This window comes from Ptychodera flava, chromosome 22, assembly GCF_041260155.1.
Source record: "Ptychodera flava strain L36383 chromosome 22, AS_Pfla_20210202, whole genome shotgun sequence".
NCBI classification, from domain to species: Eukaryota; Metazoa; Hemichordata; class Enteropneusta; family Ptychoderidae; genus Ptychodera; species Ptychodera flava.
The window spans coordinates 11,759,559-11,784,649 of NC_091949.1; the positions used below are offsets into that span (position 1 = coordinate 11,759,559).

The 25,091-nt window shown below is 37.3% G+C and overlaps 1 protein-coding gene across 1 annotated transcript in view; it reads left to right on the forward strand.

The window, feature by feature from the left end:
- The window catches only part of LOC139122688 (protein bicaudal C homolog 1-like), a 112,624-nt gene continuing 87,533 nt past the window's right edge, over positions 1 to 25,091 (forward strand). Inside the window, exon 1 of the mRNA XM_070688303.1 lies at positions 1 to 296. Within this exon, the coding sequence (XP_070544404.1) occupies positions 104 to 296 (193 nt within the window). The 5' untranslated portion in view covers positions 1 to 103. The remainder of the gene's footprint in view (positions 297 to 25,091) is intronic.

The window sequence follows — 25,091 nt, forward strand, 5'->3', positions numbered from 1 at the left end:
GAGTGCGCACACGGCGTCCTGTGGTGGCGGATGTATCTATCACATCTTGCACATAGCGGTGATCTGTACAATAACACTAGCAGAGTAGTATGTGGGAATTGCAATGGCGGACAGTGTAGGCGTAGAGGACACTATGAGGGAATTGGTGTACGGTCATAGAGAGTTTAGCCCCGATAGAACAGACCCAAATATGTCAGGGAACATGGACGAGGCCCAGCTTCTCAAAGAGAGAGATCCAGACGTTATAGAAGAGAGGTTTCGCGTGGATCGCAAAAAACTTGAAGGAATGTTACAAGGTGAGTGGTGTGTGCGTGTGTAAATGTATTTTCCTGTGTACGTAGCGTTACAGCTGATCGCCGAAGCCCGCTGACTACAGTGAAGTTGACAGTGTGTCGTCCTGGTTGGTTTGTTAAAGCGTGGTTGGTAACGCTCGGCGGAATTTACCTGTGGGCTGACTGAAGTTACCGATCGGACCGCATTCCCACGGCTGTCCGAATTATCGACTTGGCATCGCTATGACATACAGTACCAACTTGGGTCGATCGGAACACAATGTGACCTTAGCGAAGTCACAGCAGTACCGCGCCGTTCAGCACTTCAACCTGACGTATTAAAAAGTTTCCCTGGAGCGTCGGCCTTGGCGAGAGGACTTTGATCTTGACATATCCTCAAAATACAATTTCAAACTCAGCCGTCAGCCACTTCTTGTTAAATGTGAAGCAGTTAATCAGCTTCACGGGAAGGGGACAGTTGTGTACCGTCAACTCGCTTTTTACGTCAGAGAACGCCGAGATCAATATGTATTTTCTCGTATTTCTTTATTTTGCGTTGTAATGAATTGCAGAGTGGAATGGTATGTTTGGTCGATGGTTTACGCCACCAATGGACCGTCATCTCGAAGCTGAACGCAGCAACCATTGCTAGAAAGCGAAAAACTATTGTACCCAGGGCTGCCCATTCAAACTGGACATAATTTACCAAAATTTATCCCCTCTCAAAGGAAGTCTGATAACTCTCTTTTAGTCTATTGTATCAAGATGAAAGCTCCTGGCCCATGTAGAACTCTGTAAACATTGTATGTGAATGCCACCTTTTGTTGGTGTTTTATTTCAGAAGACAGACAGTTTCCACGACTGCCACAGTGACCGATTGTTTTACGCATTTAATTCGTATACAGGGGCAGCCATGTAAAAGCTAATCTCGGCCATTCTCTCTGTCGAGATACCCGATCACCATATAAATTGTCTTGTGCACATAATTGTTCAGAATGGGACCATGGCTAACAACAGTTAACAAAGTCGCGGCACCTGTTCCTCGGAGGGCCCATCTTTGTCAGTTGAAAGAAAGAGCGCTCAGTGAATTGTGTGGTTTGACTGGAAGTACAGCGTCAATTGGCTACGTGAACGAAACAAGATAAATTACCATCCGTGTCTTTTGAGGTTCGACAACATTGACTTGTACACTTGTGTTTCCCTTTTCGTCCATCATCGCCAAATTACCTTTCCTATTACCGTGTTGACTTGTTTTCTTTGCAAATGTAAAACAGATCTGTGCTCTCTCAACCAGGTCACAGCTCAACTACAACTGTTTTGTTTTGGAAACTTAATGAGACCTAATGTCAAACATCTTTAGCATCAAAATCGCCTGATTGCATTAGAAAGTAGAGTACATTGCCAAGTTTGGAGATTCACCCGCATTTAACTGTTAGCAGTTTTGTCCTTTGTTTTGCATGAGGAATAAAATTAGACTGCATAATCACCACCGTTTATAATGCACAGGGTTTCTGTGTAACTGTCTCACCGATGTGTGAAGATTGCTGGGGCAAAAATGCATGTAGAGAAACTTTATGGCAGTATGGGCGACCATTTTCGGTCATTTGCAAATTAGTTTAGTGAGACTCAGAGGTGTTGCCATTGCTCGTTGTTCAGTCCAGATACATATGCAGATTGGTAGAGTTGATGATCTTAAGCTCTACAAAGCGTGCTGATAAAGCCTTAATTCAATTAATTGAAATTCATCTAGGGATTACGGTCGTTCTGAGAGATTCCAGCTGTCTCCCCTTGGACCATTTTATACCGTCTACAGGTGGCATTATAACACTGAGCAGTGATTTTCCCGCCTTCAAATTCAACCCAAGCCTTCAAGTTCAACAGCTATTAGAATTTAGGACGATTCTGAAAGAAAGTCTGTTATTGGATGGTGCTTTCTCAAGTTTCTGAACAAAATGAGAAAGTGTGTTTTGAAACAGGCCAGTGTCGTGGCCTTGACTGACTTTGCAGACAGAAAATAATTAGCCGAGATTATCATTAATTATGGTCGGTGCAGGGTTGTTTATGTTACACCAGGACAAAAGGGTCATGCAACTTTTCACAAGATGATGTAAAGTTTTACAGTGTAAGAATTTGAATACCAGAGACATTTGGCTTTTCTTCACGATGGGATTAGCCTGGGTTAAAAGACACACTGCTGTCAAAATCTAGCGTGGGGTGAATGACTGGCTATTGGTATGGCTAACTTGGTGACAGCTCACTGTAAGAATTTCCTCTTCTGGAGAGATATTTTTGTGTTTTTAAAACCCATTCCCAAATAAATCACTCACTGAATTATATTTAAAGCCCCTTGTTATGTATGTGTAAGTAGTTAGGCTATCCGAAGCTACCTTTCTAATATAAAACTGCTGCTTCTCTTGTAAGAAGGTTGTAAAAACCAATGGTAGCCAAAACAGACCATAATGAAGACAAAGTAAGCAAGATTTAACACATGTGTTAAAAAACCTCACCATCTGAAAAGGCAACGACCAGAAGTATTCTTTAAAGCAGCGTACAATAAAAAGCACGACTGCATAGCATAGCTTGTAGCTTGGCTTTGTTACTAGGCAACAGGACTAAAGGAACTGAGTACAGTAATGGCGTATCAGTCCATAGGGACAATGGCTTGGACTCAGAAGTATGACATACTTAAATCATTGTCGAGTCAGTCTTCCTAGTTCACTACAAGGTATTGTGTGTGACACCCCCTCTTTACTCTGTCCATTGGTTTGACCCCATTGTTTCCAATGTGTTGGACAGAGAGGAAAGAGTGCCAAAGGGTTGTGCAGAGGCTAAAGCAAGTTTTTTCCATGGAGCGAAAACCTGTGAGCGATCTCATTGAAGGGCTGATACCATTGGCATACACAGAATTTTCTTGAAACACTACAAATGAATCATAAAGAAGTCTTCCAACAGAGTTTAAACTACTTTGAGAAAGACCAACTAAAACTAAACCTGGCATTTGAAAAACTCAAAAAATTTCAGCAAGGTGGAATTTAATGGTCATTTCAAAGTAAAGTTCATATGTCCATTGTAAGTCCTTCAGAGTGATTTTTAATCTTGGTTGATATAACATATATGTTGCAAAATAGGATTAACTTTCTATTTGAACTCTTGTTAGCTGGAGATACTTGAAACAAGAGTGTATCAATATGGATAATGAACGAATCATCAAGCTCTATCCACACACTAGCTAAGCTTATACATGCAAACTGAAATGAACCCTGGCGAGATATATGGCGTCCAAGCGACACTTATCACAATTTCTTCTAGTGCACCTACCAAGATGAAGCCTTTGTTTTCAGAAAGTCTACTGGACATCACTTTTGGCGCCAAAACTTTCAGCAAGTTACTCATTGGCAAACTTTGTGAAATGGTTACCAAAGAAAATGAATGAAACCGCACTTCCACACTTCAGTTAAAGCACGACACATTCTTAAAGCGTTGTCTAACGTAGTGTTACAAGCACCATATAATAATCGTCAAAGCAAGCGGTTTGTTTGAAGTATTTTTAACCTTCTGCTACACCTGTGAATTGGCCATTAACAGTCACTCCAAGTGGTACATAACAGTCTGGCTCGGGTAATAATCTTCCGTCATTCTGAACGAGAAGAAAAGATACCTTTCTTGTTCATGAATCCAGTATTGCCCAAAGCATTGACCTGCCAAACCATGGCTCAAAGGTATAGAACTACTTCAAAGATATGGCAGTACTTCAAAAAAGTTATGGGCACTTTCGGTTTAAATTTTGTCAACTTTGTTGTGAATGTGTGTAAGACAGTAAACTATTGACAAGCAGCATTCACAGTGTCTCTGCACCATCATCCAACAGGCATCGTTGCCGTTTGTTTTCGAATGTTCTTGCTGCCAGACAGGTGTGACTTTCCTTTTGAAGATGTTCTGATGAAATCAAATACAATGTCATAGCCCTGTTTCCCCCCAACAATTGGTCATGGAAAAATCGATGTTGGAGTACTGGCAACATTGTCAGCTTGTGCACTGGTTTGACCTTTGACCCTTAACCTTTAGGAGAACCGGGGTAAGTCTCTGCAGCTGAGATGGGAGAATCATTCACGAGATAGCAAAATGTCTTTGATAATTTCTGTATGGTAGCTTTTTCAAAGTTTGCTGTAGGATGAGGGTCCTCTGTTTTCAGATATTATTTCACTAAACCACTAACAAGCAATCAAGTAAATAAACAAACAAACAAACAAAAACAATTGAGATTGTATTGCAGTTGGTAAAAATCTCCACAAAGCATTAAAATCCCCTTGAAATGTACAGGGAAAAATGAGTTAAAACTTGACACATTTATTATTTGAATAAACTATGAAATTGTTTCAGATATTTTTCCTATTTTATTAGACAAGACACCTTACAAACAGTACCATAACAAATGCAAAAGTAGGATTTTCATCAGTGTTGAGTACAGATGTATGTAAAAGGTTGCAAAACTTTATTCAGTTGAGGTTAAAACTCTTTCGTTTGGTCATATCCAAATTTTCTGTGCTCTAATTATTTTGGCACGCTGCATCATCAAATCACAAAGGCTATTACCTCACTAAGCAAGGCTTCACAGTGCAAAGACCAGTAATGAAATTCCTTACCCTGTAAGTTAGCTTGATCCTGTCTTGTTTAGAAATCTTTATGTTGTCAGATACAGAGTTATACTCTTCTCAAGCCTCATTCAAACTCCGCATTACACTTTTGGCGAACTAGGTCTGTCTGGCTTTAATTTTGGCTTCCCTTTGAGCAAAAGTCTTGCTACTATGGATCACAGAAATATGTCCAAATGTCGAAGGCTCCATATTGTCGACTGCGCTTTGAATTTTAGTCGCCAGGTAATCCCAACAGGTCCCAGCACTGGAGAACCGTCACCATTTGTCGGCTCAATGTGTCTCCCAAGAAATTATAGATCATCCCATTGGGTCTGTCTTAAGTAAATTTTCCGTCATTTTTCCATAGAGGATAGTCTGACAAATGAAAATTGATCAGGTTTCGGGATGAAATTAATGATAGATGAAAAAAGGATGAGACAATTAGGGTGATTGGTTTTGCTTACTTATCACTGATATGCTTGATAGTTATGCTGTGTGTAGACTTCGTGATATGTTCTGTTTGCTTTGCTGTCAATCATATGAACTGTCACCAATCCAACACCAACACTGCAGAACTACTGCACTTTATCACTTGTGTACTGGGCATATTAAATGGGTTAAAGTGGCATATTGAAAGGTTTAATTCCAAAAACATGCAATTATGGCTGTTTGGATATGAAAATGGTCAAAGAGTACATGGAGAAATATGGGTAAAATATTGTCTGGTTTGAAGGTAGGATTTGATGGGTAGACTAGACTTTGTGGACATTTTTGTAGCTGTTTGTGGATATCCTCAATTTTGTAGTGCTAGTGAATTCCACATGAAAATCTAAAAAAGCCAAATTATCGTCTTAGCAGGCAGTGTTATTGTATAACATGTTCTGTTCAGAGTACTTTCAATGAAGCACTGATAATAACCAGTAATATTAGTTTGTTGCCTTAACTTTACTGAATTGTTTATCCTCAAACTGTGAACAGTCATACAATTTATTTGCTGTTTGCAATAAATATTAAAATAATCAGTGATTTTGTATCAGAGTTTATCTAAAGCATATTTCTGGACATTTTGGATCCTTACAGCAGCAGAGGGTCAATTTTATTTCTTCATGACTGGTTCAGCAGCGAAGTTACACATGCTTTCTTTAGTGTTGATAGAACCTCTGTAAAAGTAACTGGAATTGGTTTCTGCCAAAGCTGTGAACAAAATTCACGTTCAGTTTGCCATCCTTATCTCAGCAAACTTCAGTTGTTGATCAGTCTGCGGTCAGAGTACCATGGCATTGTGGTGATCTGGAAAGTTTCAGTAAAACATGGATGTAGTTAGTGTTTGGCTGCGTTTACGAACCCTGGCACATCAATTTACTCCAGTGTGACATAAGTCATTTGTACCTCTTTGTCTTTGCAACGTTTCTCCAACAGAAAGAGATATTGTTATGACTGAAGCAGATGTAGATACCTCTGAAATGTCAGTCAAGTGTCCCTTCCCTGCGCCCTTTCATGGCTTGATGTGTTAACTAGTCTGAGACTTTTCAATGGTTCTTCTTGAACCTCAGTGTAAAGATACCAAAGATTTTGCCAGCCTGTTTGTCATCTTTGTTACTATAAAATGCAAGACGTAATCTGAAATAATTTGTTTCGCATTCAACCAGCGCTTGTTTTCATGGCATTTGGACCGTGCATGTTTAGTCAGGGCTCTGTAGTAAATTAAAGAAGGAAGCCATAAAAGTTGCCGTAATTCATGCGGTGCCTTCCAAACAAGTGAAGTGTGCACGTGAAATAATGTGTGGATCTCTGGTTGCATCCTGACAGTGTGGTGTTCTCAGAGCATCTGGGTCTTGTAGGAATGAACTGTCGCGGGATAGTTAGTTCATCTGCTTTGATTACGGAATGCAGTTTCTGTTTTCTGAATGTCTTCAACTTTCACCGTTTCCCATATCCCGCATTCCTTGTCGGTGTTTTAAATGTTGAGTGAAAACTTGCCCATTGATGGCATGATTTTGTGCTGTTTTTGTGGCAGTATTTGGTCATGTTTACACTGAGCATGTGCAAACAAATTAGTACTCCCACTGCCACTGGTTAGTAAATCTACTATCATCACTAAAATTACATTAATATCATTGTTATCACCATAAGCTGTAAGTTGTGATGTGTATCTCATTATTTTTCTTCTGTTTTTACGTTGTAGTTAAATTCTCATCTATTCCCCAAATCCAAAACTCATGTCAAAATGCGTCTGTGTTCAGCTTGTGAACACTGCCTTTGTGTGTCAACCAAACTGTCCAATGTTATTGTTCAGATCCAAATTTTAATCCAGACATAATTTATAAATATTAGATGTCATATATTGCAGCACACAGTGCATTGCCCATGCAAAGCTAATAATTACTTTACATACTGTAGGAAGAAGACCAAGAAAATGAGCTTGTTTTCTACAATAACAATTCTGAAAATTTTGTCCAAAGTTACAGCTTTTTTCCCGTTTAGAGGACTAGCCACCACAGAAAACTTTTAAGAAATTATGCCTTCATTTCTAACTCCAAATATATCACAAATATATCAATAATTTCCCATATGTATGAGGTCAACTTCTGTTTTATTCATACATAAAAGTGTTTCTGTCTCTTTGTCTCAATATTATCCCTGATTTCTTGAGTCTTTCAGTCAGTTTATATGAACCTATGTTACTATTCACTGTCTCTGCCATAGATTTTGTTCTGATCTCCTCTAACAGACCTTACAGCGATAAATGTTTCCTGGATCATGCAAATGTTTCGATGTCTATTACTTGTTTCTCTGCAATTCTTGTCAGTCAGAACAGATTGAAATTTGTGTATTTACTGTGAAATGTTCGAAACAGTATTCAATTGAAGTAAGATTACTCCTTTAAAGTGTCAATAAAAGACAACTCATAACCCACATGATTTGAAATGAATTAGAATCTGTGTCTGACCTGGGGTAACAATGCTATAAACAATGTAATATCCCCCAAGTTATACTGATACTGATGGCAGGCACAGGGGAAAATGCTTTGCTGGAACATTAAACAACGCACCCTGGAGAATTTTGTGTAATTGCTAAATTGATACCAGTAGTGTGTGAGTACTTTCAGAGCACAGTTGATACAGGCACATGATAGCTATCAACGCTTTGATGGCTGTGTGATCCCTCTTACCCACCTGGCCACTTGCCAAGAAAAGTTCAGCAGCAGTGTTGTAAAATATGTCCTGAGAGTTTGCTCGACAGTGATTCAGAATTCAAATTAGTTTGGCAATTGGATTCAGCAGTGAAATTTTGTCAAATACTATGAAGTAAGATAACCATTTAAAAAAAAATTTCAGATGGGTGTATTTGATTAAAATTTCTGAGTTAGTGCAGGTTTCTTCAGTAATTACCAGGTCAGTTCTCATCAGTGTCATTTCCATATAAGTAAACAAGAAGTCAATGGTATAGATCCTTCCATGCAATTTCAAAAGATGTGTCATACTTAGTGATCACAGTGACAAAGTTAACGATAAGCATGTATATGTATCTTCTAAAATAATTATGTATTCATGTCAAGATACTTATATAAAAAACACTATATATATATATATATATATATATATATATATATATATATATATATATATATATATATATATATATATATATATATATATATATATATATATATACACATGTATATGTATGGATTTATGTTTATTTCTAAGATATCTTTTCTCAAATTAAAAAAAATGGATTTTTGGTTCATATGTCTTTCGGCTAACTTATCAATTGTATTAAAGTTTAAAACAGCAACTGGGATACAAACAACACAGAAATGTAGCACTTTAGATTTATGGAAAATTATTGAAATAGTAAAGTGTTTTTTTATAATTTGATTGTTGTTGTTTTACCTCAGAAATGTTATTGTACCGCTGGAGATGCCTTTGTAATGCAAATATTTTGATAATCTATAAAGGTCACAGCTTTAAGAAATGTCTCCGGTCGGTTGAGATGCATAACAAAACATTAACAAAAGTGTTCATCATGATTGATTTCCATAATGGAATAGTGATGTGAGACCACAGGTAGAAGTAAATGAGTTCATTGCTTAAACAGGACGGGTGTCCTTAATGTGACCTCTTGGGTCAAAAGGTTATCATTGGGTCAGAGGTCGGAATGTTCAATTCATCAAGAGCAAAAGGAAAGGTAATATATGTATTGTTTTCTTAAGGAAAATAAGTGACTGGTTCAGTTTTAGCAGGCTAGTAGCAAATGAAGTGACTTTCAGCTTTGTAGAATATGGTGTTTATCTTGGTAAAAAAGAATGGCGTTTATGTTATGAATGATCTTGGTTCCTGTCACTGCCGAGCACTGAACTTTGTGAAAGGCTGTGTCTCCATGCCTCAGTTGTGATGATGTTACTCAGACGGTGTCATTCTACCTCACGAGTCAAATACTTTGAACAGAACACAATGTTATCAACTGATAGCACCATCACCCCTTGATCACATGACATGTTGAGCGGCAAAACCAGTTTAATGTGGAATGAATGAGAAAATAAGTGTAGAATAAGGCAGAATGTGCCACAGGTGCAAGAATTTTATGATTCTTTTTCTGTTCTATGATGTATGGAGGCTAATTTTGAAACTCCTAGAATAAAATTTTTATCTTCTTAGTTTTGTGAGAACAAAACATTTATTTTTTCCCCATAGAGTTAATACAGGGATGGCGGCCATTTTTAAATTTCAAATATCAGTAATTATCATAGGTTTTTCTAAAATTCACTGGCCAGTGCAATATACCAGTGAATTTTGTGATGTGTCATCCCCCCAGATTATTACTGATGATGTACCCAATTATCCAGCATTGTGGCATGGCCCCAGATGTTTTCTACCATCTACAAATTCATTCAAATTGCCAAATCTATAAAATAATAGCAATAGTGTACCTCCTCCTGGCCCATAACAGACTCAAGCAAACTTTGCACTCCATAATGTACTCGGCTTCGTGTGCAAAGGTGCTTTCATCCATTATGGTCCTGGAGGGGGTACATTATTATTAAATATTTAGTAATTAGTTTCTCCATTACCAACATTTGCCTTTTATTCTTGCTTTGTCAAGGGAATGGTTTAAAATTTCAATTATGAAAGTTTGAGCAAAAGTTTAAATTTTTCGATTTCGAGTAGGTACAAAATTTTGTTTGATGGGTGCTTGGCACAGTGTTTTCTGTTGAATTGACTCTGGGGGAAAAAACAAGAAAATAGTTTTATTACAGTATGATTAGTTGTCAGAAAATCAAAAAAGTGTGTCATTGTCCTCTGTTGGTGTTAGTGTGGTTTTAGGTGAAGGGATAAAAAAGTGCAAATCCAGATAAACATGCTAAATGAAGTGAGTATCAATCAGATATCATCCGTATCTCATTTGGTTTGAAGTAGTCAGGGCTTCTATAAAAAACACAAAGTGGGTCATTGTTTTAATGATACAGAAATGTTTGCAATCAGATAAAGGAAGTTTACTAATTCTTGTCAGAGCACACAAAAAGGTCAATCATAGCCAAGCGTAGAATTGGTAGTTGCAATAAATATATGGGAGATAATCTCGGACACCTGATTATCATGAATGATGTGTCAATCATATTATTGTGCCGTATACTGGTATGTCAATCAATTTCACGCAATAGTCCTGAGTGATGAGACAAAGTTAGGTTGACGAGAGCCGAGCAGAACTTTTGACTTGCTACAGATACTGTTCGGCGGGTTGTAGGTACAGTGGGTGATCCAGACCCCACATGACGAAGCCAAGAATGGGAAGCCATACTTCTTCCCTGGTGTGAATCTCCTGTGCTTATAATTCAACTTGATGATCGCACAAACTGTTGATCCGAGAAGCAAATCAGTGCTGAAGCCAAATTTTTACCCTCTACAAATTGATAATGAAGTAGTGGGTTTTATGGAACCATATGACCAGAACCAGAATTAATGTACCGTAATCTTTTCTGGCTGTATTCCAGTCGCATGTCAAAGGCAATGAATCACTTGTTATTCTGTGTTGTGTTTGCGGAATGCCATGTTATCAAATAAAAGCTAAAAAGTACATCAGTTTTGAGATTGTTTCTTGTCATGTATGTAGCAGTACAGCCAATCTAGCAAGGACCATAGTCCCTATTCTAGAGGGACTGAACAAGAACAAATGAAATTCTGTACCAAAGTGTCAATCTACTTCTTGATTTTCCTCCTTATTGTCAATTGGCAAAGGGATGACATCAGTTCCTGTACCTTGCTCCTGCCAATTTCTTAAAAAACTGTCTTGACAAACATGCAATTATTACCATTTTAGTGACTAGATATTGTTGTATCAGCAAGACTGTAATTGTAACTTGTTAAATGGTAATTTTTGCTGACATAAAAACTTCATTTATTTAGTGTGAAGAAGACAGATTTTCAGGAAATCTTTGATTTGTTTACAAAAGCTGTACTGACAAGCACATGTCATTGGTGTTTGTTTGTCAGTAATTTCTTACAGTGATGGGGGTATGTCTTCAAAAGTAAACATTGTCTTCCTGCTTGCTTGGTTCGACAATTCGATTATGTCCTTGTCCAGGTGGACTCTTTGTGATCTCCGACCTTTTGTGAAGTCCTACTTGTGAAGTTCTGTTTATTGCTACTGGTAAAGTAATTTATGAAAGCGTAAATTGAACTTGTGATATTATGTCAGTGAAAGCTCATAAAGATCGTGTAAAGTGACATGTCTGAATTTCAGTCGCCAAAAGTCAGTTCTATAATTAAATCTAACGTGGTTGGAAGGCGTAAATATTTACATGGAAGTTGGTGTTTGTTGTTCATTGTTTAAAGTCATAGTGGATTCTGAGACATATCCCACAATGCACTCCAAGCATTGCTGACCTTTAATCCAAGTTGAAATCCCTGAGGTTATGAATTCAGCAGCCCAGGGCTCCATTAATCTTTCAAGAATTATTGCAAATAAAAAAAATTCTGAGAAAAATTGCCAGGCAGAAAGTTACCAGTTTGAATGCATGGCTGGCTGCATTTAACATTATGAAGTTTATCATGGCATTGCATTCTGGGAGCTGTACCAATGGTCATACCAGTAGCAATATTTCTTGTTGCCGGTCAATGGTTCACTTGCTGTGTTGATAAACAGTGCACTTCACTGGAGTCTAGGAACACTAAACCAACAAGCAGCTAGTGACCCCAGGTCACTGAAGCCAACAGACTGCAACACATGACATTTGGATGACCAGGACATCAATGTGACAAAGTGCTCTCTTTATTGCAAATAATGACTGGTGGGCCACAATTAATTACGATTATTGGCAGCTTTGTGGACATTGCGTCCTCCACCTTCTCGAGTTACAATTTTAATGCTATCATTATTTATGATGCCGGCATAAACTGAACACTTATCTTTGTTGGTGGAAATCTGCCATACATGTGCTTCTTACAGATGTGATTTTACCAAGTTCGTTTCAATTTTAAAGTTGAACTACAACACTTTTAAAGTTAGATTGTGGATGTCTTTCCATCCCAGTCAATTTTGGTCAAAAAAACCAAAAACACTGAATGTCATTTCTGGTGAACATTCTATACCTGTTACAGTTCAGTTCCTTGAACTCCCCTGAAGAAAATTTACTTGTGTGAAACCTTGGCAGTGAAACTGAAAGTATTGTGATTACCCAACAATTACTGTACACCAACTTCAAAAATATATTCCAGCAAAGTAACTTCAGTGAAAAATCTACCTACAGGCACGCAGTTGCCATGAAGTATCAAAGATGGCCGCCAAACACACTGTCACACTCTTCTCTGAGAGGACCTGTAACATTTTCAGATCCCCTCCTTTCCAGCAAATCAAACTTACATAACCTTAAAAAAATATAAGCAAGAACATGGCAAATGATCCGCAGAATGCATGATAATGGAGCCAAGTACTGTTATATTCAGAGCGTCACAATTGAGTTGAGAAATACAATGACCTGAACCAAGCATCTTGTGTTAAGTACACATCATTAAGGAGAGACAATAACACTAATTATTTCAGGTAAAATGAGTCTGGGTACGCCACTTTTAAATGAATTCTGTATCCCTTTGGAGGAGATTCTGATGGCTTTGAAATTGTGTCACTTGGCAAGAATCATTATGTGTTGTTACTCAGCAAGAATCGTAATGAAGTATTAGTATTTTCATTTGCAGATAAAGATAATTACAAGCAAAATGTTAAGTTGCTGTTGAAGGGGTTTTATGGAAAATTTGTGGATTGAGGTTGAAGCGTGTTAGAAAAGCAGGAGTGTTGTATTTATAGTTTCTAAATATCAGCTGAACGGAAAGAGATTCAGTGATGTCTTTTACATATTATTATAAAAGTCCTGTAGGAAACTTTAACTCTCCTGGATATTATTAAGACTGACTGCTACTTTTATCCACATTGGGTACTATAATATTAACCCAGTGCTATCTATAACTATGAAAATTGACTCCTTGCTGTGCAGTGGCCACTGAAACCTCTCAATTTCCAAGCGTGAGTTCAGATATCGACAGCCAGGTTGCCGTGTCTTTATGTTCAAAAATTGATAATGTCAGTCTGTTTCACGTCCATCTTCACACAGCAGAGGTTAACTCATCTGTTTCAAAACCAACATTAGTATATCTCTTTGCAAAACATTGTCCGGAAGTTACAATGTCGGTATTTTAGAGAATCGGCATGGAAGGTTAATGGAGAATGAATTGAAGTCATGCATCTCGCCTTTCAAAGACAGTTTTCAGAAGTCAGCAGATATGAGACGCTGGACCTGAGGGTGAAAAGCACCGGTAATTGGAGAAAACTATTGATTATACGTTTGTCAGTTATGATGTCTGGTGTATAATTTGTCGAGTATGGCGAACCGGTATATCGTCTCGAAGAATCATGTAAGGAAGTATCAAATGTTGTCTGAAACATTTTGACATTGATAAAACAATGGAATTTGATATTTGTCGTCATTGTAGTACATTGCACTTTTTAACCTTTCATTCCATCTCTGTTCACTCACAAAAATAACCTCAAATAACCGTGCATAAGGTTTCGCACAAGTTCTCCAGCCAATCAATCATGTTAACTTTCATCTTTGACCTCTGCACTTTGACCTTTTGTTGCATGCAACTCATATTACAAAAAAAATTATGTATCATAGATGCCAGTGTTGTTGCTGTATGTGTGCCTTGATCATCATAGCCAGAAACATTTTTGACCGGTTTTAACCTTGGATGGATTCAAAATGTTCTGATGAAAATAATTTCTTTCAAATGAGTGTCTGAAAATGCCAGAAAGAGGATGTTTTCATCTTGTAGTGAAGAGAGAATAGTTGTGATCATGAGCCTCCAATGCTACCCATAATTCCCTGTATCATATTTAATTCTACCCATGATTCTTAGTTCCTTGTCTAATGTCTAGTCACCCACAAAGTTTTTAAAATCCACCTCGAGCCAGATGTTTGCATGATGGCAGATTACTCCATTTTACTCAGAGTAGGGGTGGTTTGAGGAGAGACTCTTATCAGAGTAATATTCATGGATTCAAGACATGGTTTCAGAGTTATTTACCACACTCCCTGGAAGAGGATTAAATCTTTGTAAACAGGGTCATTTTGTTTACCAGTTCATAGGCTTACATGTATAACAGAAGGAAATCAAACATATTGCCCCTCAGTACCATGTGGCACCATCAAAAAGATTTTATTGGTTATTTTTCATGATGTTTGATTGTAGTGTTAGGCTTGGTATTTCTCTGTGAAGGTATCAGGATGTAGGGTTATTTTGAAAAGTTATAAATGTAATGAGAAGTTGGTTGAACTTCATACAGAAGCTCCCAACCATCAATACAAAATAATTCCTTCAAAGCTCATTGGCATCATGGCTGAACTCAAGTTTGCATTTGACTTTAATCACTTTCGTCCCATTTCCAAGTATAGAGGTCCAACTTTTTCACAGAAGACAAGGTTATAAATACCAAAGCTTTTCCTATTAATATTCATAACTACAGGAAGAAGATGGTATTGCCTCGGCTTCTGACCATTCATAAATAAGGGCATATTTATTTATCCTTCCAGGATTTCACAATATCCATGAACTCATTTCGGCAGTTCCGGAAGATTTTCTTTTTGCAGAAGACCACATAATCTCAGCTTAACCTTTTGCATGCCAAAGTTGATTTTGTTGCCTTTTGTAAAATATAACGGGGACAATTCTTTTCAGTTCCAGACAAGTTTTATTTTTCAAAATTTTACCAAAATTTTGATCAAAATCTGTAGCCGATGAAATGTTCAGTCCGTATGGTCCAAAATCAATCAAAAAATTACAGGAAAATTTGTAAAAATTTGTAAAATGTTGCACTAAAATTTTGGTGGGAAAATGACAGCAGTCAAAGGGTTAAAAGTTCTTTAGCAAAGGCCATAATCTGCACTCTCTGGAACTTTACAAGTATCAGTCTCTTGTATAAGATTGACTTACAACAGGACGAAGGATCTACAGCAAACCTGTCCCATGGCAGATATACTGGCATTTTAAAGATAAAGAGGATATTTTAAACTTAAAAAAAAAATTGTGTTTGTGATTGAGCAGGCTGTCACCTGTTCACCACCATAGTGACCAATATTTATTGATTTGTGGACCTGTGAGAATGCAGTGGATTCAAAGGATGAAGCTAAATCCAGCGACAGATGTTACTACTTCAAGAGAAATCAAAATAACAAACCAGATGATTAAGGGCTTCTTCGGGTCAAGATGGTTATTTATTGGATGATATTAAAGTTGACGTGTGAACGGTTTCAATGAGAAAGATTTTGATATCATGCTTAAGCATATTAATTCAGTTGATGCATATTAATATAGTTCAGACATATTATCAGTTACCTTGGTTACATGCTAACTTCTACACATTTTCTTTCAAATTACTCAGCCAACACATTGGCCTGTTTATGCACTAATCCATCCATTAAACCTATGGTCCCTTTCCCATTGCAGTGATCTACTTCCATGTATCTATCTGCTTAGGGTAGAACGCACCTCGGGGACAGACATTCGGACTCTCAAACTTTTACAATTCTGTTCTGATATACCACATGTGGGGGTTCATTTTAAAGCTCTTGGTGAAAGAAAACTTTTCACCGGTTTAGTTTTTCGAAATTTGGAAACTTTTATTTTTCTCATAGAGTTAACACAAGGACCAGGCGGCCATTTTGAATTTCAAATACTGGTCAATGTTCGGTACTTTGTTTCTCTAGTACCAAAATTTACACGGTGACCCCCTATTTTTATTCTTGATTTTGAAAGAGAATGATTGAAAGATTCCTTGAGGAAAGTTAGAGCAAAAGTTTAAGTCTTTCACTTTCGAGGTGCATACTACCTTAACCCTTTCACCACCGTGGTTTGTCCCAAATCCATTGTTTTCTATGGTAAAGTTGGACCTGTATACAGGGAACTGGGGGTGAAAGGGTTAAATGTCAAAAGACAGACATCCACCAACAAACTACTGGTTTAAGGTCATCTGCCTCTTTATTAACCATTCAATATTCCTGCTCTTCTCCCCAATCTTAGTTACCACCTGACCTTACTAGTAGTTTGTCTCCAAAACTTGATACCTTGCTTAATCATAGAGCTACCCAGTCATACGGTTGGGTTATTCTCACTTTTACTCCTATGAAATGTCAACATACACAAATATGTCATCACTTTGCCTGCCATACCCAGTGTGTGCTTTCAAATTCTACTTTGCTTCCTGTCGAGTGACCTACCTGTTCCATGTTTCTCTTCCCTGCAATGGCACTCAGCTGTCAATGTTACAGCCTGTTGAAAAGATATCATATCCTTTGATGTTGAAGCATTGTGTAACACCTGACTCATCCAGCATTAACCTTCTTCACCTCCGCTTCTCATTGTAAAGATCCATCCACAGCATTGAAAACAATGGGATAAACCAAGCTGTGGAGATTAAGGGTGGAACCCACTCTCCAAAAACTCATGATTCAGTAGGTTTCATTTGTATAGTCACATCAACATTTTTGTGTATTCAGAAACAATTGAGTATATTTAAAACTTTCTAATGCCTCACTGTATACTCTGAGGTTAGACCTTGGTCATCAGTTTAATTTATTCATTCATTTGTTCAATCTGTCATTGATTTCAGTTCTTTCCTTCCATCTTTCTGTCATACTTTGACCCTTTCCATAGTTTCCTCTCTTTCTTTCTTTCTTTCTTTTTTTCCATTTCTTGCTTCCATTTCTTTTTCACTGGTACTGTATTCTGTCATTCACCACTCCTACGCAGTAACACACTACTGCCCAGGTCATGCCCTTGTTTGTCTTTCTACAATTTCTCTCATTTAAACCTTGTATTGTGCAATCCACCACTCATAATGTACATCCATGGCTAACACTTGGCACCGATGCCTTCAGCATTCAACTGCTGTTCCGTGTTGCCTGAACTCTTTGTGGACACAAGTGTGCTTCTCTACTGAGTACATTGTCCTGATCCAACAAAAAAGCTGTGTTTATATACCGGTACTGACGTGTTCGTATTGCTCAATAAATCCTGCCCTATTTCTTTTTTCCCCGTCACATTGGCTCCGTAAATATGCGTGTCAAGGTTGCTCCGCTGGTACACTGAGAAAGTTCATGTGATTTATTGGAAAACTATGAGCTTTTCGCTAAAGTGAAAGGGTTTTTTAAACAAAGCCTTGTGTATCAGTTACTTCTTGATCGGCAGATCAGGAACAGTAAACTCAGTTAGGTGTGGCGTTTGTGGAATTCCTTTCTGTGATTCACTCTACTGACTGTCATGTTGGTATAATACCATGAACCTGAAGACTTGCTACCCCTGCGATGCTTTAGTTCAGTCCAGTGTCAATTGTATGGTTGATTCCACTCATAAATAAAAGGGGAGGACCAGTTTAAAAGATTAGATGTACCGATCTGAGATACCGGTATGTACTGATCTTGCCAATCAGTCACACCTTACCTTTGCAGGGATTTGGAATTTTCATAGTTGTCTTGTAGTGCAGCCAATTTCCTTTTGGTTAGATGAAAATGTTAAAGAATTACACAATACAGACGGTGTATAACTGACATCTTGAAATTTACCTGTAACAAGAAAGCACACTAATTTTTCTGCCACAACAAACATGTGCTTATTCCGAACTTGAAGGTCTAAGATAAAATGTGCTGTATTAAAATATATTTTTTTGTTATTTTTGTGCAGTGTTGGTTTAATCCAGTGTGGCCAACATGTGGCACAAAAGCGAATAGGACATCGATGAAACAAATCAAATATAGCAATGTTTTTACCAGATTTGAACTTTCAACCTTGTGTGACTTTATTGCTTCCACTTACTATTGCTTTTTTGTGAAGACTACTATATACTTTGAATTGTATTACAATTTGAAGATATGAAAATCTCGTTAACGGGAATTTCACTGAGTATCCTCTACTGATAGCTCACATGTACACAAGTTTCAGTGTGTCACACATATTTTTGTCAAATCTCATACAAAAACCTACAGATAGTGTAGTTAAAATGAAAAATTCTAGACGTTAAAGTTTGCTTCATTTATGAAAAGAAAAATACAAAAAAAAATTACCAGTAGCCAGCACCTTATTGACTTATTAATATACATGTAAGGAAATTCTTTCACCGTGACCTACTTCATTTAAAAATGCCAAAAAATTAAACAAATTTTAGGAATTAATCATACAAATATATTTGGATTCAGAGCATAGTGTGTAATTGTTTAATTTTCATAGATAATTATGATTCTGCGAATGACTGTTCTCATTGCTTTGCTGGACTATCATAACATTTCATGGTCTCCAGCTTCTTAATCATGTTACCTTAGCAACACATTACTATGGCAACAGATGGACAATTTTTACATAATTCAATTACACTGTGAAAAAGGACACCAGACTTTTTTGCTTAAAATTGTGTGATATGCATACATTTGGTAATCGGCACAAAAAATATTGTCAAATTTAATTACATTAGGATCATGAACAGTAAGCAAAGATTACATACCCTGAGATGTATCGGTGAACTTTCAGCAAATTTGTATATGTAATTGAGAAAATTACTCGAAAAGAAATATAAAAAGTCTTGTGTACGTATTAATTGAATAATAGTGAATCAAAACCTGTGCACTGAGAATCAAGTGACAAACTATCAAAGTGTTTGTCTAATGATAAATTTATTATTTTGACACAAACACATTAGTGTACTAAAGCTTGAAATTTTTATGTCCTTTCTCAAATGTTGTCAAATCAGTCACATTATGTGAGTGAATATAAGACAAGAGTTTGTGTATGCTAGGGTGGATATGACATCACTTCTCTGTGTTTGCTGTGTTGACAAGAAGTGCACCATCATCAAGAGTGGCATTTGATACCAGCGTGCAAACACACCAATAAAGGAACTCATTAGCTAGCATTAAGGAATTTTTGCAGGAAAAGCATTCTTTGGAAATGACAGAATCAGGTGGGGAAAAAAAGTCATCCAAGATTGCACAAACTGTAATTATCCCAAACCATGTAAACTGTCAACAGCAGAACAGGTGTTGTGAAACATCAGCTGAATTTTAATCTGTGGCAATCAGTTTGTCTATTTTCTTCTACGTCTGAAAAAATTTGAGTTTGTCGGTGAAGTACTACCCCATGTTTGTCTTAGAAAGCTACTGCTACAGTAGTGCGGCAGATATTGGATACCGAAATATTTGGTAGCTTGTCCTGGTCTTTGTGTTGAGATAGCTTGAAGTATTCAAGTTATGCACAAAATGGCTGCCATGTTTCCTCCTGTGTGAGTAATGGCATGAATGGTTGGTTGCCATAGTAACACAGCCGGACTATAAACAAATGGAGGCCGCCGTTGTTCTCACTCAGCTGCTCTGTGTTATTCTGTTTTTCTAACTGTTTTTCTTCTGAAGTAGGGTTTGAAATGACATGAATACTTGTTTCTGTTTGGGATCTTGAGGTAAAATGTATGTTTTGTATATTAAAAAAAATCGGCGATATGTGATCTAGACTGCAATTTACCTTGTCAGTAAGTGCAGCCATCTTTGCTGCACACACAAATCGATGTTTCAACGGTGATGACGTTCGTTGCAGTATTTTATTCTGTCACTGAAATTGAGCCACTTTTGACGTGCAAGGCTCATGCCAAGTGACTTTTCTGTGAAGAAAAATTTGTTCAAAAATGATGCTATTCGTGATGGTTGCCATGGAGAATATTTACAGAGTATTAATTTGTACACAGTCTGTGAGCAAATTTTGTTTCTGAGAAATGATCACAAAATCTGAAGAAAAAAGATTGACTTCACATCGATGACATGAAAATGATCTGAAGGTATTTACGAACTATAAGTACAAAGGCAAAATGGAGGGTATCCATTATGTGTTCACATTTTTTGTGTTTCTCTTGACGCATCACAGACCATTTATACTTGTCAATTGAAGAATGATAGTAGGCCTGTCAAAGCTTTTTAATATCGCAAAGTTGTTGCTCAGCTCAACTCAAGTAGAACCCAACTTTTTACAAGTACCAGCTTTTGTCTCGGTGCACTGTTTTTGTTAAAACGCATTGAAATGTTGCTTGAACAGATGTCCAACACGACACTCAAATTAAATATGCACTGGCCAAAGAGAATGGGGGGCCTTGTTTACAAACATCTTGCAGTTCTCTGAAATTACAAATATTTATCATTGTGGTTAGTATTTCTTTATTCACTGAACAAATTTTGTATTTCTGTGTTGAACTTGAACTCATGATGGATATGAATTACTCTAATGGGGGGCGTTGAATTTTGAGTGGTCTGCACACAAACGTCATACTCGTATGACAGTAGGTGTGTTCATGGAATTCTGTAGTGCAGTGATTAATCTGTCTAACTGAGCTGATTTTCCTCTGAATATTGAATTATCTGTAAGGATCCTGCCTCCCGCCCTTTGGTATTCAATTCCGACACGGATATCAGAAAGTTCACAACATTTACCAGTGAAACTGTCGGTTTTAACGGTGTCACGCAACAGCTACAAATTTAATTCCAAGAAATCACCCGTATGAATTGTCACCTCAGCACCCTTACACCCCCATTTCTCTGTTCTTGAATCCATGTATATATCCAATAACATTAAGGCGATACCATATTGTTTTTGAGGCAGGTGTCAAATATTGCAATGCAAGATACCTCCATCTTGATACAGTAGTTCTTTAAAAATGTCACTATCCATGATATGCCTATCTTGAAAGCTGGTGAATTTTTACTCTCGTAAATATTCATACATCCAGTCATGAGAGAGATATAAAGGCATATTTTATTGGTATTTGCTTAGGGAATTGTTGTCATTTGTCAGATGACTTTGGTGTGCTACTGAATTGTTTTAAAAAAAATATTTGACACAGAATTTTGTTCATTAGGGCAAGTCAGCATGAATATTACTGATATTTTTAAATGAAGTCACACATTTTTTGGTTCATTTTGTGAAAATTGATAGAAGAAGGCAGGTATCGGTGAGATAAAACGGTTGAAATTATCTGAATTATGTAGAGCGTAAAAGCTTGTGGCAGTTTAAGTGGTTCTTCTCATTACTCACTGTATATGGGTAATCAGAAAAATGCCCGTCCCTTGTATGGTTGAATTCCAGCATTTAGTTTGGACATTTAGTTACTAAAACATGCCGATGAAGGTGTGCCTATGATGTGATCCATCTCAAGAACACAGCAAGTCATGTTTTAGAATGTGTGTCATTATTCATAGGCTCTGATAGTCATCATCTACTTGCCATAATGGACCAGGATTAAACAGAAGTTGCATAAAACTATATTCTCACACTGAATCATGCATGATAACAAAAAAATCCTCACAAACAAATGACTGTACCAGTACATGTTTACTTTCAAAAGGTATCAGAAAAAATTCCCCATTTTTCAGCTGTGCATAGGCCAGTTTTGATTTACTTTAGCTAGAGCGCAGGGCGTTTCAGTCAATCCCAGTGCGTGGTTGTGGTTCTTTTGAGCATCATCACGTTTGCGTTGAAATCCATTGATCAAGAATAGTAGAAAAGAAACTGCTAAGAAAACATGAGATTTCCTTGAGTTGACGGTTCTATTGCTTCATCATTAAGTGTCTATTTCTGTTCGCTTTTGAAAAGACACGCAAAAAAAAAATCTCTGATTGTTTCTTCAGTCGGGGGTTTAAATGGATCCATAAACTCCATTTGTGATTTACCGAACATGTAAGTCGGCAACTGGACAAAAAGGGTACTTGTTAGGGCTATTTCGACCAAGACTCAATTAAATTGGCTCTGTGTTTTGGATCTGTGCGTGTGAATGGTTTGATTGCATTCAGCAATGTTGTCTATTGTTTGGATGTAATTGTGTACAACCAGTGAGTATTAATACGAGATTATGTCTGCACTGTTGGATTTCATTTTCTGCTAATTGCTGAGATTGAAGGAGATACGGGCACTGTGGAGGAGAGAAGAAAAAGGCAAGAAGTTCCAGGGTCTGTTATGTGAGGGCTTTGTTGCTGAGCCATGGGAGGCAACAGGTAGTAACTGGGAAACTGGAACCACAGATAAAAGCAAAAGTCAATCAATTGTGAGAATGTACTTGTTTCCTTATTTTCATTGAAGATAGCCGGGGTTTTGAATGATTTACTGAAAAAGGCCAGCCTTCCTCAAAAAAAGGCAGTGCTTTTGTTCCTTCCTGCGAGGGGCAAGGCTAACTGATGGTGTTTTTCAGTTGTGGAAGGGGAGGGTAGTGGAACTAGTGCATCAGGTGCATTTGTCATGCTTGTTCCTAGGAAGTGTTTGTGATTGAAGCTAGTGTGAATGCACGCATGTCTGTACAAGATATATGTCCGTGCAGTCATTTTGACATGTACTAGAGAGATATATTTAGGCTGTATGTGCAAGTACCATGATGGAGTAATATCTGCAGTATCAGCAGACATGACTGGTTTTCATCAGAAGATGGTATTGACTGAAAGATGGCATGAAGTTTGGTGTTATTTACTGTTAGTCTGTGTGAGGAAAGATAGCATTTGAGGATAGTATTTTGAATTATTCAGATGATCTGTGTTGTCAGGGTTACTATCCTTGAACCAGTTTGAAGTCTGTACCCCCACTCTCTGGATTTTAATCACTGATCATGATTACAAAGCATATCAAGTTTATCTGAGTCATTCTTGTAATACTGTGATCTTAGCAGTACATTTAAAACCTCGTCAGTTACTGGTATTTGTCAAAATTTTTTTTAGATTCAAGTCACGTGAGCTTTCATCCAAAGTTGGATGGTAGCTTTATGGTGTAGTTCAAGTAGGTGCATCAAATGTACTGGATAGAATTCTTGCAGAGCCAAAAGCTTCAGACACATACAACACTCTTTGAGAGCATTTTTTCTGCAAAATTACAAAGACATTGAGTCGTTACAGAAGTGTATCTTTTTTCTCGTCTTGTACATATTATAGGTATGATTTCATTTGGAATGCATAATCTGCACCTGATTTATTCATTACAAGTTATAAAGAACAGATCAACGCTAAACTCTGTGTTAAATTGGCTGTTCCTTAAGCTTGAGCATAAAAACCAACATTTTCAACCCCCGCAGAGAAAGTTTATGTTGATTGTAATACAGCTATATCCCATCTGCAAACAAGGCTAGTGGTCTGTGTACTTCTAAAACCAAACCACTATATCTTAGTCAAAACACCAGAAATAGATACTCTTGGAACTGTTTCAAATCAGATTCTGCCTTAACTGTTGCCATTGTCAGATTCAATTGTCTTCCATGAGATTTATTTAGTATTGTGACCTTGTGCTGTGGCTTGTCAAAACAAAAAAAGAGAAAAATTAATCCTTTATGTTTGCAACCAGTTGAAGACAGGTTGAACCCAAAGAGATTGGAGGACAAAAGAGTTCAAAAATAGTGGGTTACTGCTATGTTTGGTCTAATCCTCTTTTTTTACTGGCTATTGTATCACAAACCAAAGAATTCTGTGATGTACTTGGAGCAATACCCTGATTGCTTTGTTAGGTATTACAAAATACCCTGGACCCTGAAGATAGCTTCCTAGTACGGTAGTCTCTTGACACTTGCCACCAGCCAGTTCCGTGGAGAGACCTGTATCTTTTCAACCAAAAAAGAAGCAAAAAAGGGAAGAAAAAAGCAAAAAAATTGCATGCTTGTGTGCTCTCTCTCAAAGCTCTGAGAAGTTGTCGATGGTAACATCTTTGTTCAAGACAATTACCGGTAGTTTATTTAAGGCACCATTAGCTGTTACTTTTGATATATTACCAGTATTTTTAGTTCTGTTCGTGAAATAAAGTGTTTTTTTTCTTCTTGGTAAATGATACAGAAATGCCCCGAGCATTCAGTTTATCAACACAGTGTGTACATCTGGAAGTTCCAATGTCATTGTTGATGAATGAATTCTGGGCCAGACGACACTAGAATTTATTTTTCATTTTTCAACAATAATTTGTGCATCCCACATAATGCACTGCATTTACAAGGCAAACACTTTGTACCTTGCAGACATTAGGGAGAAAAATGCTGTTTTCTTGAGCAAAATTAATGAAATTTTTATAAATGGTTACAATTATCGTCCCTTTGAACATTTTTAATAAAAATACATATGCAAGCTAACATAAAATTATTTTTGATATATTTGTAAAATATACTTATATTCAGGGTGGGCTTCCAAAAAAAGGCACTGTCAATGGGTGCATCTCCAAAAACATAAACAGGAAGAGGTTTGAATTGGATATTGATTATTTCAGGTTTCTGTAAAGGAATCCTCGAAACTACGTCTCGATGTGGAGAAATATTGATTCAGAAGTTGCTTGCAGGTTTAGGACACCCAGAAAATCCATATCCTTGTTGTACCAAGTTTACTCAGTGAAGATTATATGTGAATCACGTACGTGGGAAACCTGAGTAATATGGACTGTGTATATCACATCTTTTGAAAAACCAAGTGGTACATGATGTTTTCAGAGCAAGACCCTGCATGCTGACTGGATTTAACCCCTTTTATTGCAAAAATTTGGTACAATCCTGTTGCTGCGTAAAGAAAAATTGGACCACTGAACAATAGATTGGGGATGGGAGTAGGGTGCAAAGGCTTGAAAACAAACTATGACAAATTTTTTTTGCGATTTGC